General features: G+C 51.3%; 1 protein-coding gene across 1 annotated transcript; it reads left to right on the forward strand.

Moving 5' to 3' along the window:
- Positions 1–3,070: 3,070 nt before the first annotated feature.
- Positions 3,071–4,164, forward strand: VC83_00283 (uncharacterized protein). Its single transcript, XM_024463978.1, has one exon. It carries the CDS (start codon positions 3,309–3,311, stop codon positions 4,146–4,148), a length of 840 nt encoding a protein of 279 aa, XP_024328303.1. The 5' UTR covers positions 3,071–3,308; the 3' UTR covers positions 4,149–4,164.
- The last annotated feature ends 14,794 nt before the right edge of the window (positions 4,165–18,958 follow it).

Consider the following 18,958-nt stretch of genomic DNA (forward strand, 5'->3'; position numbering starts at 1 on the left):
ATATGGATTATGGACATGACCTGACCGGAAGGAAGGGGGGGACCGACAGTTGGCGGGGATAAGAGGTGGAGGTTGTATATAGGTTTTCTACGCCCCGCTGCTGTGGTTTTCTTCCCCCATCATTTTTTTTATTCGGGTCGGGTGGTTTCAACTTTTTTTGTTCTTGTTTTTCTGTCGATATTCTTTTTTAGAGGGGGGTTAGGGAAGGAGGGGGTATTCATAATTGTGTTAATGGATTTTGGGTTGGGTTTGAAGGATTGGGAGGGGTATGGGTGGGGGGCATGGATTAGGGGTTGGGGGGGGGTATTGATACCAGACTATGAATGAATAGCAATCACATCATCACATCACATTAATTGGTAGGCACGCGTGCATGTATTATGGTGAGGGGGTTTGTGTCGTGTGTTGTGAGGGGAGGATATGAGACTACCTACCTTCGCAGAGTAGCAGGAGTAGTCTCGTCCTAGGATACCTGCGTATCTATTATCTACCAGCCATACTCTCCTCCCTGAAGACGTTAACCGTGTACGCACAGCTTTCGCCGTTAATGCGCGACATATCTCTCTCTCATCCCTGCGATGGGAGGGAGTTGCGCGCGGGGGGATCCATCCATGGGGCTCATCGTTTTTTTGTGAAAAGGGGGGGGGGGGGGGGGGAGATGGGGATGGGGATGGGGATGGGGATGGGGATGGCGGGGGTTATTCGGGGGGGTTGATCTCCTGGCCCTAGGGTTGTTGGGCTACAATACATCACATAACGTCGATTTGGTAGGCGTGTGTGTATGAGTTGTGAAGGGGGTTGTGTGATGGGTTGGGGATGTGAGATTAGGTTGAGGGTGGAGGTTCGGAGGGGAGTGTGTGTTAGGGGGGTGTTTGCGTGGTGTCGTGTGCTGTCTATGGTGATGTGGTGATGTTGATGGGTTTGGGGAGGGTGAGGACGGATCTATCGGCACTGGGGGAAGTCTGCGTGGCTTCCTCATCTATGGTGAAGTCGCTCTTTGGTGTTTCTTTTCTTCTCCAAATTGCAAGGGCGGATCAAACGGCATTAGTTCAGGTTTCTACGTGCCCCTTGCGATTCCTGGGTGTCTGTAACGATTACAGGCGGCTCACATCGAGTATCAGGATCGTCAAGGGGATGGGGTTTCTAGGGCACGGAGCGGGGTATGGTAAGGGATATGATGGTTTTCCATTTGCTCTAGCACGAACTTGTGCTGTCTATGGTGATGTGGTGATGTTGATGGGTTTGGGGAGGGTGAGGACGGATCTATCGGCACTGGGGGAAGTCTGCGTGGCTTCCTCATCTATGGTGAAGTCGCTCTTTGGTGTTTCTTTTCTTCTCCAAATTGCAAGGGCGGATCAAACGGCATTAGTTCTAGTTAGTAGAATATGGAGATAGCCATAACGTAGTTCACAAGCGAGTCGCCTACACAAGCTCACCGCCGATTATTCCTTGGCATCGTACGAAATCATAAAATATCTCAACAATTAATTAATTAAACTATTCTAACTTTTCGGCATTTGAATCATCAGATATATCTACAATATTTGGACAAGTTCGTACGTTGTAACCAATTTGTCCGCAACATCTACAACAACGTTTTTGCGGCTCAGTTTGCTTCATACGACCCCTACTTTCTCGCAAATCAGCTTGTAATTGTATATTAGCCTCTCTTTGAGCCTCTGAGTCTTGGACAGCTTCGACAGTAAGTACTCCTCCTTCTTGCAATCGACGTTTCTTCGTACAACGACGTCGACTAAGTAAGTCATTTGCTTTGCGAAGTGCAGCGTTTTCTTCTCGTAATAACGTCAATTCGTGTATTGCACTCGCTGCACCTTTCGCAACCTGATCAATGCTTCGTAAAAGCAAAGTTGGTGAACTATTCTGATGTCGTATAATCCGGTCTTTAAGGTATGTTGATTGAGATTGTGTCTCAAGTACATTGTGCAGAGTTTTAGGTTCCCAAATCACAGGTAGAGTTGGCGTAGGCGTTGGTGTTGGCGTACGAAGTCGAACATTAAGCTTTGAGATTACATAGTCTGGATCGTACTCTCAGTTCCGTACGAACGCTTTAATGGTCGAAAACAACCAACGTCAAGTGGCTCAAGGTTATGAGACGAATGTGCTGGCATGCAAAGAATAATAATATTCCAGTCCTTGCAATACATCTCAAATTCGATTGAGTGATGACTTTCGTGCCCGTCAAGAATCAAAAGTCAATATCTACCCTTCGTACGACTCTGTGTATGTCGATTAAAATGCTTAATCCAATCAAGCCCTCGCTCATTTGTTGTCCAGCCATTTGACGTAACAGCAACAACCCAATTTGACGGCAAAGAAGCGTTTTCATACCAAGACGAAAGGTGATTTTTCCCTGCAACAATAATAAATGGCGGTAGCGCATATCCATACGATCCAATGCCTTGAATTACTGTAATCCATTCCCTATTACCTTGCTGTGTCGTACGAGGTCTGCTCTTTCATTCAGCATTCGTTACAACCATCTCAGATGATATTTGGCCCATTAAAAATCCTGTCTCGTCAAAGTTGTATATGTCCTCCTCGTGAATCCCATATTTAGTTATCATGTTTCGTACAAGTCGAAACCACGCGTTATACGCGTCAGGATCTTCGCATTAAACTCGCTGATAGTTGATCTTTCGATTAAAACGCGTACAGAGTTGTGGTTGTCGTCGTACGAAGTTTGAAGTCCAGTTCTTTCCGACACGTCCGCTGTCACGTTCAGCAAGCAATCGATTCGCCATATCTTCAACAGCACTGTGTCGAGGAGGAAATGCTCGCGAATCTAGGTCAAGAATATGTCGTACGACAACTTCTTCTTCTAATATTGTCAATTTTCGAGACTTAACTGAAGTTGTATATCGTGCAGGTTTTCCAGAGTGTCGATCTCTCAATGTCGTACGAGGAAGATTGTAGATTCGCGCAACGTGAGTTACACTTAGTTTTGGGTTTGATTTAAGCACTTGAAGTGCAAGAATCATACTTCTTTCTTCGTACGAAGTTGTCATGTTTAAAAAAAAAGTTATGTAAGTTTAAAGTCAAAAGTATGATGCCAAGAAAAAATCGGCGGTGAGCTTGTGTAGGCGACTCGCTTGTGAACTACGTTATGTAGTTAGTAGAATGTCACAAATCAACGACGGCGGTAGCACGATCTTTGTGAGAATACTGTATATTACAGTGCTCTTTCTAAGCCTATCGCGCAGTCCATCGAGGACACCACCAGCCCCGAGCCCTTCACTGCCAGTCCCGACCCCTTTACCGACGAAACCCTTTTCACCCATAGCCCCTCTATGCAGAAGCCTATGCGTTGGCTAACTACCGACGACGAGAATACTGACAGCAGCGATACGCCAGTAGGCCAGAGGCTTGTCCGCCTCACAGACGACGATGTCTTGGTCGTCTTTCGGCTTTGCCTCCAAGAGCAAGCTGCCTTCGGTCACCAGACCGACAAGATGTTATGGCGGCTAATAAGCCGCCGCCTCTTCAAATCCCGAGGCAAAGAGCATAAGACGCTCCAACGGGTGGTAGCCAAGGCGGTCCGTGATAGGCGAGAGTTCCTAGCTCTCCTTCCAAGCGGAGAGCATGACAACCAGTCTTCGATGACAGACGCCTTAGACAGCTGGATCGCTGTCCAAGACGCCCGTCTCGAAGTCCAGAAGGCTCGACTCGATGCCCAAGGGACTGCGAACGCTGAGACTACAGCATCTTCAGCATGGCGGCAGTCTTCTCTCGCACTTTGGACAGACAAGACGCAGCTCTTACGAGTAGCGTCTCGTGCTTTCCAAAGAGAGGAAGATGGCGAGGCTAGCAGCCCCCCCCTAACAACCCCAGACCCCAGAACGTCCGACTCCACAACCCCGCCCCCTACAACCCATCATCCTCACGTCTCACAACGCCGACGAAGGCACGCTACATCCACCGCCCCTAGCATGCCTTTAGACGTAGGGGACCCTATTGCTATAGGGCTTGAACGCCTTATAAGCGTTGTCGAAACTGTCGCTAGTCGGATAGGCGGACCACAAAGGGAGGAAGGGAGGGAGGAGTTACATGCGGTCGTTAAGAGGCGGCTTGAGGACCTAGAGTCTAAGATTAGCGCTATCGACCAAAATGTAGCAACAATGCTTGTGTAAGGCGGCCCTCACGTGAGGGCACGTGAGGTGTCACGCTCTTACAGTGGACCTGGCGGGCTCGGTAAATTAGGGCCTACGGGTTCCTGTATATAAGGGGCTGGAGGCTCGGAGTGAGGCCTCCAGTCAATAGTTGCTGTATATACGTAGACCTATTGTTACGCATTGAATCCTACTTCCTACCTACTGATCTGGTTCCCTGAGCTCCCGTGTGACCCTGGGTCCTATGCCTTTACAATTCTATTGACTCAACCCATACTCAGCCTACCAGATCAGGATGGCGAGCCAGGAAAAGAGGATTACCCGAGCGACCTCCGGAGGAGCGACTCCAGCGGCAGAAACCATCGAGGCCAGCCCACCGACTCTGGGCCCTGAAGCCAGCAGCTCCGCGACGAGCAAAGCGGACAGGATGCCGTCAAAGCTGGCCGCCCTCAAGAATAGGATCGAAGAAGAGAGGGCCTACTACAATACCATGGAAGAAGCCCTCCAAGTATTCCAACGATCGCACGGCGACGACTATAGCGCCTACCCGGAGGAAGTAAGGGTCTTCGCAGAAAGACAGGCCCGAATACAAGAAGAAGGACGCCGGAAAAGGCGACACCAAGACACTGAGGAAGAATGGGAGGGGACCCCAAACGAGGAGGAACAAGAGACTGCCTCCGTAGTATCGCGAGAAGCAACCCCGTCGTATAGGCCTTTCGGCAAGGTCAAGGACCCTAAGGTCTACAAAGGCGAGTCGACACGAGAGCTCAACGAGTTTATGGCCTCAATCCGCGCTTCCTTCCGATACCAGCCAAGAATGTTCCCAACCGAGCAATCCAAGGTGGCCTTCGCCGCCCAATACCTTGAGAGCGACCCCATGAAGGAGTGGGACAACCGCTGCGCCTCGCAAGAGGAAGGGCTCGAGGACCCTTTAGATATCGCAGGGTTTGAAGAGTTCCTTCGCGACCTCCATATCGACCCAGCCAACCGGCAACGCATTGCAGCCCTCAAATACAACGGCGCCCACCAGCGTAAGGGGCAGGGTATCCGCAAATTCGTTGCGTACCTCGAGGAATTGGAGCGGGAAATGGAGCCCTACACCGAGTCCCAGAGGACCACCCACCTCCTGACGAAGTTACACCCAGAACCGACAGGGAGGCTGTTGTCAATATCCTAGCCATGCTGGAAATGAACAACCGGTGGGTAACCGAGAAGAATCCTTCTACGGATAGGCCCAACACAAGGGAGAATAAGGGAACCCTGCAGGGTGGCTTTCCAGCTCGGAAGGGCCACTTCAATAGCCACAAGTCGGGCAATCACCGGGAGCGAACGCCCTTCCAGGATCGCCGTCGATCGGACCAACAACCTGCGCGCAAGCCAGCTGACACCCAAGGCGCAAGGCCTACCCAAGTAGGGAACGCCTGTTACAACTGTGGCAGACCAGGCCACTTTGCAAAGGACTGCCGTAGCCAGCACACTGGGCCGGGAGTCCGGAAGCTGGATACCCAGCTCCTCAAGCGGGAGTGACTCCCTACCGAAGCCCTACGCCCTACGCAGGCGAAGAGGATGGAGATCGACATTGAAATCAAAGTAGGGCCTACCTGGCACAAGGCCAAGGCTCTACTCGATTCGGGGTCGGACGCGTCAACTATCCACCCCCTCTTCGCAAAAGATAAGGGCCTAGAGTGCCGAGACAAGGGCCCACCTCGAGCGAGGGCTGTGGACGGCAAGGAGATTGCCATATACGGAGCGGCGACCATACAGATCAAGGCCCAGGACCACTTTCGAAGGGAGATGACCGTAGACCAGACGTTCCTTTCCATGGATACCCCTGGTGTGGATGTTATCCTTGGAATGGACTGGATCGTACAGGTCAACCCCCAGATCGATTGGCAGACCCAGATATGGCGCTACCCCTTCGATATATCAAAGGCGATGGAGGTGGGTATTGAAGAGCTAGACAAAGGCGATACTGCCTTTGTCCTGGCGTTGACCTCGGAAGGAGCGTTGGAACCCCAATGCCCAAGGGAGTACGCTGAATTCGCCGACGTCTTCTCTAAGGAGCGGGCAGAAGACCTACCCGAGCTGGGTAGGAAGACCCACGGTATCGATACCAGCACGCAAGAGCCGCCTTACGGCCCGGTATACAACCTATCTGAGACGGAGTTGGCCACACTCCGGGAATACCTTCAATCAAGCGAAAGGAAGGGTTGGATCCAGAGGAGCATAAGCCCAGCGGGCGCGCCCATACTGTTCGTACAGAAGAAGGATGGCAGTCTACGCCTCTGCGTGGATTATAGGGGTCTGAATAAGATCACCGTAAAGAATAGGCACCCCTTGCCGCTGATCACAGAGACCTTGGATCGGCTCCAAGGAGCGAAGGTCTTCACAAAGCTGGATATTAGGAACGCCTACCACAGGATCCGGATCCGCCCAGGCGATGAGTGGAAGACCGCCTTCCGCACTCGTTACGGCCACTTTGAGTACAAAGTGATGCCTTTTGGCTTGGCCAACGCGCCAGCCACGTTTCAGGCCTATATGAACGAGACCCTCGAAGGGCTCGTTGATACGATATGCGTTGTATACCTCGACGATATCCTTATTTATTCCTCTAAAGAGGAGGAACATACCCACCACGTACAGGAGGTCCTAGGTCGCCTACGAGAGGCGAACCTATATGTGAAGCTCTCAAAGTGCGAGTTCAATACCAAACAGGTAGGCTTCCTTGGATATACCGTCACAACAGAAGGAGTGGCTATGGAAGGCAACCGGGTTGCTGCGATAGCTGAGTGGCCTACACCCAAGACCTACCGAGAGGTCCAGGTGTTCCTCGGCTTCGCCAACTTTTACCGGCGCTTCATAGAGCAGTACTCCTCTGTTGTGGCACCCTTGACTGGCCTTATGAAGGGGGCCAAGGCCGGTAAACAGACCGGGCCCTTTGTGTGGGGAGCAATGCAGCAGGGCGCGTTCGATCGCCTCAAGGAGGCCTTCACCACAGCTCCCACATTAGTCCATTTCGATCCAAGCCGTAAGATTAGGCTTGAGACAGACTCCTCCGGCTTCGGGTTGGCAGGGAACCTTTCCCAATACGTAGAAGAAACCCCAGAACGAAGGGGCGGGTGGCACCCAGTCGCCTTCTTCAGCAAAAAGCTGGAGCCAGCAGAGCTGAACTATGAGGTCCACGACCAAGAGCTCTTGGCGATCGTGAGATCTTTCGAACAGTGGAGGCATTACCTAGAGGGTAGCCAACACCCAATCGAGGTCCTGACGGATCACAACAACCTGAAATACTTCATGGAAACCACCGCCCTCACAAGAAGGCAGGCGCGGTGGGCGCAGGCGTTGTCAGCCTACGACTTCCAAATATCCTATCGATCTGGCAAGACCAACCCCGCAGATGGGCCGTCTAGGAGACCAGACTATGAGGAAGAGAAGGGTAGCCAGAACGTGATGCTTCCTACCCTTCGAAACAAGCTCCAGAAAGCCATACAGGCAGGAGAAGAAGCCCTGCAGATGAGGCGGGTAGTGGCTGACTTACAAGAAGTAGGCACCACACTGGGCGAAGACCAGAGTAAGGACACCAAGAGTCCAGGTCTCGTTGTCCCTCGAGTTATGGTGGCAGCCATGGCTCAGGGAGAGAGCGCCTACAGTGCCACGGCCGAACCCTTAGCGGATCTGATCAAAACCCTTCAAGCGGCTGACGAGCTCGCTGTTCACAGGGCCAGAGAAGCAGGGTCGGCGTGGGTGAAGGGCTCTTCAGGTTGGAGAGTAGACGATGCAGGCATCATACGCTTCAAGGGAGCGGCCTACGTGCCTCCCAATCAGGCAGTACGTATGGAAATCTTCAAGATTTGCCACGACGACCCTTTGGCTGGGCACTTCGGATATAAGAAGACCCAGGAACTGATCCGACGGAAATACTACTGGCCTGGATTAGACCAGGAAGCCAGGGAGTACGTACGTGGCTGCGATCGGTGCCAGCGGATCAAGCCGGTACGGCACAGACCCTACGGCGAAATGCAAGGCCTTAAAATGCCTACTAAGCCCTTTGAGTCCATAAGTATGGACTTCATCACAGATCTGCCGCCTAGTATAGGAGCAGACCAAGCTAAGGCTTCAGACTCCATTTTGGTAATCGTAGACCGATACACCAAGGTATCCAAATATATACCCTGCTGGAAGACCATTACTGCCACCGAGTTGGGGCGGGTCTTCCTTGAGTATTGGGTTAAGGACTTTGGAATTCCTGCTGAAATAATCACAGACCGCGGCAGCGTATTTACGTGCCACTTCTGGTCGGCCTTCTGTTTCCACCTCAAAGTACGGCGGAACCTATCGACTGCCTTCCACCCTCAATCTGACAGCCAGACGGAAAGGCAGAACCAGAATATTGAGGCCTACCTACGCCTACACTGCAATCAGCACCAGGACAATTGGGTAGAACTTCTTCACTTCGCGGAGCTTACCTACAATAATGCCTTCCACGATTCCATCCAGATGTCGCCAAATCAGGCTCGATACGGTATCAACATCGACCTGCGGCAAGGGATCGAGGACGACCCCATGAGAAGGGAGGTGCCGGTTGCAAGAGACCGAGTCCAGAAGATCCTCGACCTACGAAAGGAGCTTGAAGAGGCCTGGGCGAGATCGAAGGAAGCCCAAGTCCGAGGATATAACAAGATCCACAAGCCAATGCAGTTCATGGTCGGCGAACGGGTGTGGCTTTCTGCCAAGAATATCAGAACCACCCAGCCAAGTAGGAAGCTAGGTCACCGGTGGCTCGGACCGTATGAGATCACCGGGCGGATAGGTAAACAGGCGTATCGATTGAGGCTTCCCCCATGGTATAAGGCGATTCACGACGTGTTCCACGTCTCCCTACTCGAGAGGTATCGGGAAGGCGTTGAGAAGGCCGATCCTCCACCAGATCCAGAGATCGTGGATGGGGAAGAAGAATACAAGGTCGAGGCAGTCCTAGACCACAGGACTGTGCGGAGGGGTAGGGGAATTCGAGAGGAATACCTGATTAGGTGGGCAGGCTACACTGCAGCTGACGATCAGTGGGTTCCAAAGCTTGACGTAGGACTACCGTTAATCAAGGCATATCACAAGGAACAGACGCAGAAGGCAATGTAGTGTATTGTCCTAAACTAAGGGAAAAAACAACGCGTCAAGTTCCGAAGGAGAAGGGCTCACAGACCCAGAAGCAGACCCCGACCCAGACCTAGAAGAAACGCGCGCGTCAGACAAGGGGGCGACAACGGGGGCAGGGCGTGGATTGAAGCGCCACTGGTCTGGACGCACAAACAAACGCTCAAAAAGAGCACGATCGTGATCCGCAGGCGTAGGCAGGAGAATAGGTCCTACTGACAAGGGCGCGGAGGGCAGGACAGGCCTCACCCGAGCTACCCACAGGGTCAGCAAAACGTCCAGGAAGGATGGGAATCACAAACCTACGACAAACTTCACGGCGACGTGGGTGTTGAGGCCAACCTGGTAGGCGTCTAGAGCCGCATCAGTAGCGGCGTGGAATGTAGCAGCAGCAGCCTTGAGAGCCTTGGTCTTGGCCTGATCCAGCTCAGCAAGGGTCTCAGCATGGGAAGAAGGGATTGGTGCGGGTCGTTGAGGTTGCAGACGACGGGGCCCCCAGCCTCAGGGAGAGGCGCAACAGGTTCCTCGTGGAAGGACGTAGCAGCTCTCTTACCCTTATTCTTGACCTTCGGGGTGCGAGGCTCCTTGCCCTGATCAGCGGTAGTGAACTCGCATTGGGCAAAGAGGAGGGAGGCCAGAGCCTCACGGGTGGCGACTGAATCATCTTCCAGCCCAGCGTCCTCGTCGTCAGCGCAACAGTTCAAATAGGCGTCGGCCTTGAGCTGCAGGGCAGTGAGGGCATCCTTCTGATCAGGACCGACCTGCCTGGTTGTCAGCATATCCCACTAAGAAGGAAAAGGAGGCCTACCGGAACGCAGCGGTGGTTTCCTTGGAGACAGTCGCCGCACTTGTCCAAGCCAACAGGGACCCAGCAGATCTGTCCAGGATAGTTGTAATAGGTGACCGAACACTTGACGCAGCAGTCGCGGGAGCCTGCGCGAAGGGGACCAACAGACTCTGGAACTGGGCGGCGCGCAGAAAGCTTCCACCCCAGCGCCGTACGCATCTCCTTGGCGGCCAACTGAGCAGCGACCTCCTCCTCCTCCTCTGGAGCGTCCTCAACCGAAGGTGATCGGTAGGGACGCACGGTGCGAGGGCGAGAGGTGGACACAACGGAAGCAGGACCGAAGGGAGTAGGGGTGGCAGGTGACTCCAACTCGGGAGACCCAGACATCTGGGCGGAAGAGCGCTTGAGAGGGGTGGCGACAGGCGCCACTGTCTTCTTGGGCTGCTTGCGCGGAGCCATGATTGACGGAACTAATCCACAGATCAGTCCCTGAAGACGAAGGACGGAAGGGAGGTAAATACCTTGCGAAGAGGGAGTAAGCCTTGAAGCAAACCTTGGAAGAGGATCAAAAGGAAGAAGCCAAGAACCCAGAAGAGCGGGCACTTGGTGTGAGGTTGTGTGAGGAAAGTAGGAAGTTGGGTAGGAAGTGGGAGTTAAGCGCGATGCCCACAACAACTGGGGGTGGCCTTGGCACAACAACAAGGGGGGTCACGGGACCCCCCTGACAGGCGCGAGTTCGATAACAACAACCCACCCTACGCGCGAGCAAACAAGCCAAACAAGCCCAAACAAGGGCGCAATCAGCCCTGATCTCTATGCCTGGAATTGGGGGCAATTCCCTAGAAGGGGGAGGTAATTGTAAGGCGGCCCTCACGTGAGGGCACGTGAGCTGTCATGCTCTTACAGTGGACCTGGCGGGCTCGGTAAATTAGGGCCTACGGGTTCCTGTATATAAGGGGCTGGAGGCTCGGAGTGAGGCCTCCAGTCAATAGTTGCTGTATATACGTAGACCTATTGTTACGCATTGAATCCTACTTCCTACCTACTGATCTGGTTCCCTGAGCTCCCGTGTGACCCTGGGTCCTACGCCTTTACAGCTTGCTATGCTGGTCGACCAAAGGCATAGCCATTAAAGGGTAGGGGAGGATGAGGCGATGGAGATAAGGGAAGGATGAGGCGATGGAGATAAGGGGAGGAGGGGTGATATACATACCTTATAATTGAAGATATGACTCCACTGTAGGTGGAGTCAAACCAAACTGATTCCTCTGTGTCTGCCCTCGGATGCATGTTTGTATGTTTGTAAGAAGAACAGCCACAAAGTAAGGTGCAACTGGCTGTATCCTAGCGCATAGTCCCTTCCCAAATGCTGTATATGTCTATGTCGTTTGGACACGTCCAAACGACCTCTCAACTTCGATTCGAACGAAGGACAAAGCGGCATTCCATTGCCGCTCGTCCTGCCGAAGCGCAAATCGCCCAAGCGCAGTGTGGCTAATAGTAGGATGAGATCTTGTCTACTAGCGCAAGATATCTTATATATTGCCTGTACAATACAGAAAGGTTAAATCTTTGCACCGTACAATATTAATGTGAAATCTCATAAGAATCTCACAAGACACGTCATTAATCCTATGACTTTCTTGCATAAGGTTGACTTGACAGAGGAGGCGGATGTAACGCTGACTTCTAAACGATAGAAGACACAGAGGTTCTCTTGCGTAAGGGTTTACTTATCAGAGGAGGCAGGGGATCAGACACAAAGGCTTCAAGTAACACGTTACTAGTATATAACAAATACTGTATTGAGTTGAGCACGAAGCTCCTATCTAAGGAAATACTATCTACTTATATAGTGGCGTCGTGCCTAGTGGACTCTTGGGAACTCACTCGAGTCCTCAGAGTCCTGGACTCTTAGGACTCTTCTCATCATCCTGCGAGTCCATCACGTGCCTAGTGGACTCCTGGGAACTCACTCGAGTCCTCGGAGTCCTGGACTCTTAGGACTCTTCTCATCATCCTGCGAGTCCGTCACGTGATACTTTCGGAACTACTATTCCCCGCTGCCTCTCCAGGTACCAGGGCCGGTCTCATGCGACCTCCCTCCTTCCTGTCCTGTAGTTGGCCAGCCTTCTTGTTCCGTCGTAACACTCGCTCCCTTCCCCTGGGCATTCGTCTCGAATCCTATAAGTACGTCCATGTCCCTGGGACTCTGCTGCTCCTCAGCGAGTCCTTCAACATGCAACATGCCTACTGACACTGCCCGCAAACTCCAGGAACGCAACGATCTTGTCCGTCGAATAAAGAACCACGGATACGAACTACCCGAAATGGATTCTTGCTCGAACTGCGTGAGGCGAAACGTTACTTGCGTGTCGTCTCCAAATGATTCACGGCGGTGCGCTGAGTGCGTTCGTCGCAACTTGAAAGAAAAATGTGACTGTATGGGTCCTGAGCATCCCGACTGGGTGAAGCTCGAACGGGAGGAGGATCGCCTGGATCGCGAAGAGGAAGAAACCCTTTCGAAGTTACTTCGTCTGCGGAAGCAGAAACGCCTCATCCGAACCCGTGGTAAAGATATGCTCCGGCGAGGTTTGAAAACCCTCGACGAGCTTGATGCGGCAGAGGAGGCCGAACGTGTGGCTGCTGAGAAGCGTGACGCTGTTGAGGCCAAGGAACAGGCAGTTAGCGCTGCCTCCTCATCTGTGACCGGGACCCCCGCTTCCTCCGATCCACTGGCCTACTCCCCTGCATCTTGGGATCAATGGCTGGCGGATGGCGGCGTCGATATTCCTCCAGCAGTTCTTTGCTGATGTTCCTTGTTGGTTCCCATGAATTATCCGTAGGTTCGTAATTTTCCCATTTTATCAAAAACTCTTCTCGACGTCCTACTAACCTTCTGTCTAGGATCGCTTCGACCTCATATTCGATTATCTCATTCTCGGGTTGGAGTTCGGTGTCGGTCGCAACTGGGGTATTTCCTCTTGCTGGTTCCAGTAGTGAGACATGAAATACCGGGTGTAGTCTAGACTTCCTGGGTAGCTGCAGTCTGTAATTAACTGAGCTGACTTTGTTCAATATTTTGAATGGTCCCAATTTCTTGAAGTCCAACTTTGTGCTTGGTCGTTTCGTTTTGATATGTTTCCGGAGTAGGTATACTTTATCCCCCTCCTTGAAGGCAGGTTCCATACTGCGCTTCTTGTTTGCGTATGCGGCGGATCGTTCATTTAAGAATTGGATGTCCGTCGCAAGTTGTTCGTGGAACGATCTCAGTTGTTCCACCACGATCAGGGCTTGTTCAGCTCGTGATTCATCCGGTCTTGGTTGCCTATATGCTTCTGGCTGGTAGCCATAATTGGCAAAGAACGGTGAGACTTTCGTTGCTTCTGTCATCGCGCTGTTATATGCAAACTGTGCGATGGGTAAGATCTGAACCCAGTTATCCTGTTGATGATTGACATAGCTTCGCAGGTACTGTTCAAGGGTCTGATTTAATCTTTCTGTTTGGCCATCTGTCTGGGGATGAAAAGCTGTTGATAGCTTATGATTTGTTCCCAGTAGCGCCATCAATGATTTCCAGAATTTCGAAGTAAAGAGCTTGTCTCTATCTGAGATGATTTCTTCTGGCATCCCATGATCGGCTAATATGACTCGAATGAAGGTATATGCGAGCGCCTCGGCGTCGCTAGCTTCTAGATATGGTATAAACTTCCCATATTTCGTGAGTCTTTCCGTGATGACGAGGATAGAGTCGTATTCTATTCCTGTTAACGGGTCCTTGGAGGGTGGAAGCTTGACGATGAAGTCCAAAGCTATTGATTTCCACGCTCCTTTTGGTACTGGTGTCGACTTGAGTTGTCCGTATGGCAGATGCCTATTGGATTTTGACTTGCTGCAAATGTCGCACTCTCTTACCACTGTCTCTACCTGCTTCCTCATACCTGGGAAGTAGTAGTGTCGAGTGATTCGTTCGAAGGTTCGTGTTACTCCCTGATGACCGTGTGCTGGTAACGAGTGTTGTTCTTGCACCAGCGGGCGTCTCATTTGACTTGGGACATACACTAACCCTTTGTATCGAATCAATCCTTGTTCGTCGATGGCGAAGTCGCCTTCGACTTTGGACAAGACTCGCTTGGCGCATTCGTCTGTTGCGTAAGCTTTCTTGAGTCTTTCCTCGAGTTCTGTATCTTCGATGACTGAGATCGTCGCTAGTAACTCGTTGTACTGTATTCCTGCATCTGTTTTCTTCAGAATTGCTCTAGGTCTTTCTTCCTTTGGGCCGGCGTAGTCGGTCCGTCTGCTGAGAGCATCTGCTCTTGCATTCTCAGAGCCCTTGCGATAGGTTATCGTGAAGTTGTAGGCTGCGAGGGTTTCTGCCCAGCGGACTTGTCTGTGGTTTAAAACCTTGGTCGTGGTGAAATATATGAGGTTCTTGTGATCCGTCCATACCTGCACAGGGTAGGTGGATCCCTCAAGATATACTCGCCACTGCTCAAAGGCAACGACAATAGCCAGTAGCTCCTTGTCGTGGATGTCGTAATTGAGTTCCGCGGGTGACAGTTTCCTAGAGTAGTACGCGATTGGTTTGAACTTACCGTTCTCGTCTGGTTGATTCAGACATGCTCCAATTGCGAAGTCAGAAGAGTCCGTTTCGAGGATGATCTTCTTTGCAGGGTCAAATGTAGCAAGGATAGGTGCTTCCGTGAACTTCGTCTTAAGTTCCTGGAAAGCAGCCTCTGCCTTGTCCGTCCATTTGAATTCGAGATCCTTTCTGGTAAGCTCCGTGAGTGGTTGAGCTACCTTGGAATATCCCGAGATGAATCTTCGGTAGAAGTTGGCGAAGCCTAGGAAGGCTTGCACTTCCTTGACCGTGGTCGGTGTTGGCCATTCCAACACTGCCGTTACTTTTGCTTGGTCCATCTTGATGCCATGCATTCCAATAATGTAACCCAAGAATTCGACTTGGTTTTTATGGAACTCGCACTTCTCTGGTTTGAGGAGTAAGCTGTACTCCTTTAGTTTCTTCAGGACGAGTTTGACATGCTTGACATGCTCCTCCTTGGTTGCTGAATACACCAGGACATCGTCTAGGTAGACAATGGTAAAGATGTCTAAGTATTCGTGCAAAGCATCATTCATCAGTCGTTGCATGGATGCGGGTGCGTTTGTTAGCCCAAAGGGCATGACTTGATACTCGAATAGGCCATAGCGGGTGCGGAATGCTGTTTTCCACTCTTCCCCAGCCTTGATTCGGATCAGGTTGTATGCTCCTCGCAGATCTAGCTTACTGAAGATCTTTGCTCCTTGAAATCTATCGTGTAGTTCGTTGATTAACGGCAGGGCATACCTGTCCTTGATTGTGATGTTGTTCAACGCTCGATAGTCCACACATAACCGTAGGGAGCCGTCTTTCTTTGGTACGAAAAGCACCGGACTTCCTGCGGGTGATGTGGATGGTTTGATGAATCCTTTTGCTAGGTTATCATCAATGTACTCCTTGAGTACCTTTAGCTCTTTTTCTGATAGCTGATATATTGGTCCGAACGGTGGACTCTTGTCTTTCTCCAAAGGTATCTCGTGATCCCATGGTTGGTGCTTAGGAAGCGCCTCGTTCTTAGGGCCTTCCTGGAATAATCGCTCGTATTCCTTGTACTCCACCGGTATACTCGTCGGTGAGGATGCCTGGGCTAGGTCATCGAGCTCGGAGGTTGCACATAACTCCTTCCGGCCCTGGGAGGGTTTCTCCCGTTGTCGCGTGTCCGTCCGTTGTTCACACGCGCACTGGCTCATCACAACTTTCTCGTTCCACCAGTCGATCTGGGGGTTGTGTTTCTTGAGCCATGGCATACCAAGGATGCACGCATGGTTGTCCATGTGCACGATGTCAAACTGAATCGTTTCCTTGTGCCCGTGTAGCATGACCATTTCCAATGGGACCGTTTCGTGGGTCACCATTCCTTCATTAGTCGAGATGGGCTCTCCATCTACGACCATTAACGGGTATGGTTCGGTTTTCAATTGCGTCTTGAAACCTTGCGTGTCTGCTACTTTCTTTGTCATAAAGTTGCCCGTCGCTCCTGAGTCAATCATTGCTCGGAGGTGTCGCTGTTGTATCTTAGCGACCACATATAGTTGCATGCTGCCCGTCGTGGCGCATAGCTGGTCTGTACTAGGCCTCTTCGTGTCGCTCACCGGTGGCCTACCGTCGAGGACTCCTAGTTTTTTGACTCGTCCGAGGAAGGATAGTATTCATCCGCTTCCAATGGTGGTCCTTGGGGAGATCGTTTCCCTCGCTCTTCTGCTTCGTCTAGCAGATGTGGGTATTTCTCGTATACCTGTTCGCTTTTGATAGGCAAGTCCCCTTCAGACTGGCTTCGCCTGAGGGCGTGAACTTGCTCTGCGTCTCTGAAGTGTATCCTGGGCGAGGATCGGGGAAACAACTGATTCTGGTGTTTCTTTTTCCAGTGGAGCTTGCAGTCATCTTCGCTGCAATACTCCCAGTAGACATACGCGTGCCAGGGATGATCAGTCTCTGTTGCGTCTGTCATTGATAGTTCCCGCTGTCCTCTCACCCATGCACTATCTTCCCTCGGAGGCTCCTTTCGATGCGTGGAGTGGGTCTCGCATTTTCCCGTCGGAGCATATCTCTGGCTTTCTCGTCGTACTTCTTCAGGGCTCTCCTGCGGTCCTGGTAGTAAAGTTCGACGCTTTTCATATACTTCAGTTTAGCCATATGCTCGACATCCTTCTCCAGTTCTTCCGCTTCTTGGGCTTCCAACTTAGCTACGTCTTGGGACGTGCCAAGCAGCCTGCGGGTATTCGTTAGTTGGTCGTAGTATCTCCAGAGGTCATCCTTGCAGTCGTCCACCTTGCACTTTAACGGAAGTTCCTGTAACAGGTTCCCGTAGAGGTCTTTAAGCATGGGGATTCTCCTCTGGCCATTGGGCTTGTCTCGTTCGGCCCTAATCTTCACGTGGGCGTGTTTTGCCATGCGTCTTACTACGCTCTTGCACCGTGGACTCATTGGTTCCGTAGGTGCGAGTTCATCGAAGGTCTCTTGTTCCGAGACGGTGAACGATTCCGCCTCCGACCCTTCATCTGAGCTCTCGTCTTCTGGGGTGCTTTCGCCGTTTATTCCCCAGTCCTGTTTGCTCACAAACGTTGCGTTCAACTGTCCTGTCCAGGTGGCATTGAGTTGTTTGCCGACTTTGCGTCCGCCGTTCCCTTTCTTTGGCTGTCTGCAGTCTCGGGCCATGTGGCCTGGCTTGTCGCAGTTAAAACAGAGTCGTTCCTTGAATTGTCTGTCTTTCTTAGGGTCACGGGGTCGTCCAGGTTTGAACGTGGCATCGAGTTCCATTGGGTCCGACCAACGGTTGTCTCGCGGGTGTTGATCCCGTCGTCTGCCCTCGTTTCCCCGGTAGGGGTAACTTTTCTTGGGCTTGTCATAGGTCCGACGTTCCTTCTGGAATTCGTATAGTCGATTGTCGATTCGGACCGTATGTTCGATTAGCGCTACCATGTCCATTGGTTGTTGTTCCAAACGGGCAAGTTCCATACGTATATGGCTCTTCAGCCCACGTCGGTAGTGGCTGATGAGTGCGCTGGCGTCCCATCCTGTCTGATTGCCGTATCTCTGGAATTCTGTGGAGTACGTGAGGGCGCTGCCAGTCTGCTTAAGTGCAAACAGATGGTCTTCGGCGGTCTTAATCTCATCGATGTCTCCGAACATGCGTCGGATTTCCTTACAGAATCCATTCCAGCTGCCAAACATAGTCTGCGTAGTTGTCATGCTTCCATTGGTACTTTCATATTTGAAATAGTCCTTGAGGAATGGTTCGATCCATCGCAGGGCTTCCCCCCTAAGGTAGGACGCAGTCCACAGGGCATAGCTCTCCTGGGTGGGAAACTTCTCATCATTGAAGTGCTGGTACAGTTCGACCTGTAGCAAAAACACCTCAAGTTCCTTTCGGTTGCCGGAGTAAGTGTCGGGCAACTTGACGCGTAGAGTTTCCTTGAGTTCGTTGACGGTGGGTGCATCGGGCATCTCTTCATTCTCAGGCTTAGACCTCTGAGACGAAGTTGGCGTGGTGGTGGTTTTCCCCTTCGAACTGACGACAGACATGTTGCTTTGTGTGTAAGCCGGTACCTCGTAGAAGTGGTGCTCAAAGTGTAACGCTGACTTCTAAACGATAGAAGACACAGAGGTTCTCTTGCGTAAGGGTTTACTTATCAGAGGAGGCAGGGGATCAGACACAAAGGCTTCAAGTAACACGTTACTAGTATATAACAAATACTGTATTGAGTTGAGCACGAAGCTCCTATCTAAGGAAATACTATCTACTTATATAGTGGCGTCGTGTGTCATACTGACATTCGTTGCACTCAGTTTGCTATCAAACTCAAGAGCAAACTTAGAAATCTCCTCCTCAAACCTACAAGTCACCATACATATCTGGGCTTATCACACCAACAACAGAAGCAATACTACTCAACGATTGCTGAAAACTCTTCTACTACATCTGTTTATGCTACATACATCACGGCATATCATTTGGACACTCATTGAACAAGTTATTAAGAAAATCTCCTCCTTAAGGGGGTGGGCCAATACTACCACATGGCATATCTCTACCAACTAGAGGCCTAGGAACATGAACGATAGCTCTAGAAGCTTCTACAACCCTCTATGATTCATTACACGTCATCGCTCCTTAGTTACCCACAAGATTGGTTAAGTTATGACATAATTTGTCTATAGGTACTCTGACCTTGGACCTCCTTTTCACTTCCTATAGGCTAGGAACCCAAGAGATGGTTCTATGGGATTCTCTTACGTTCACTACATGATTAGCAAGCTAGTTGTGGGTCGCACTTGATTTCTAATACATTTACC

The sequence above is a fragment of the Pseudogymnoascus destructans genome, assembly GCF_001641265.1.
Source record: "Pseudogymnoascus destructans isolate 20631-21 unplaced genomic scaffold scaffold_1, whole genome shotgun sequence".
Taxonomy (NCBI): Eukaryota; Fungi; Ascomycota; class Leotiomycetes; order Thelebolales; family Thelebolaceae; genus Pseudogymnoascus; species Pseudogymnoascus destructans.

Excerpts from the sequence above, each read along its gene's own strand:
- VC83_00283 (XM_024463978.1), top strand. The coding sequence starts at position 3,309 with ATGCAGAAGCCTATGCGTTGGCTAACTACCGACGACGAGAATACTGAC.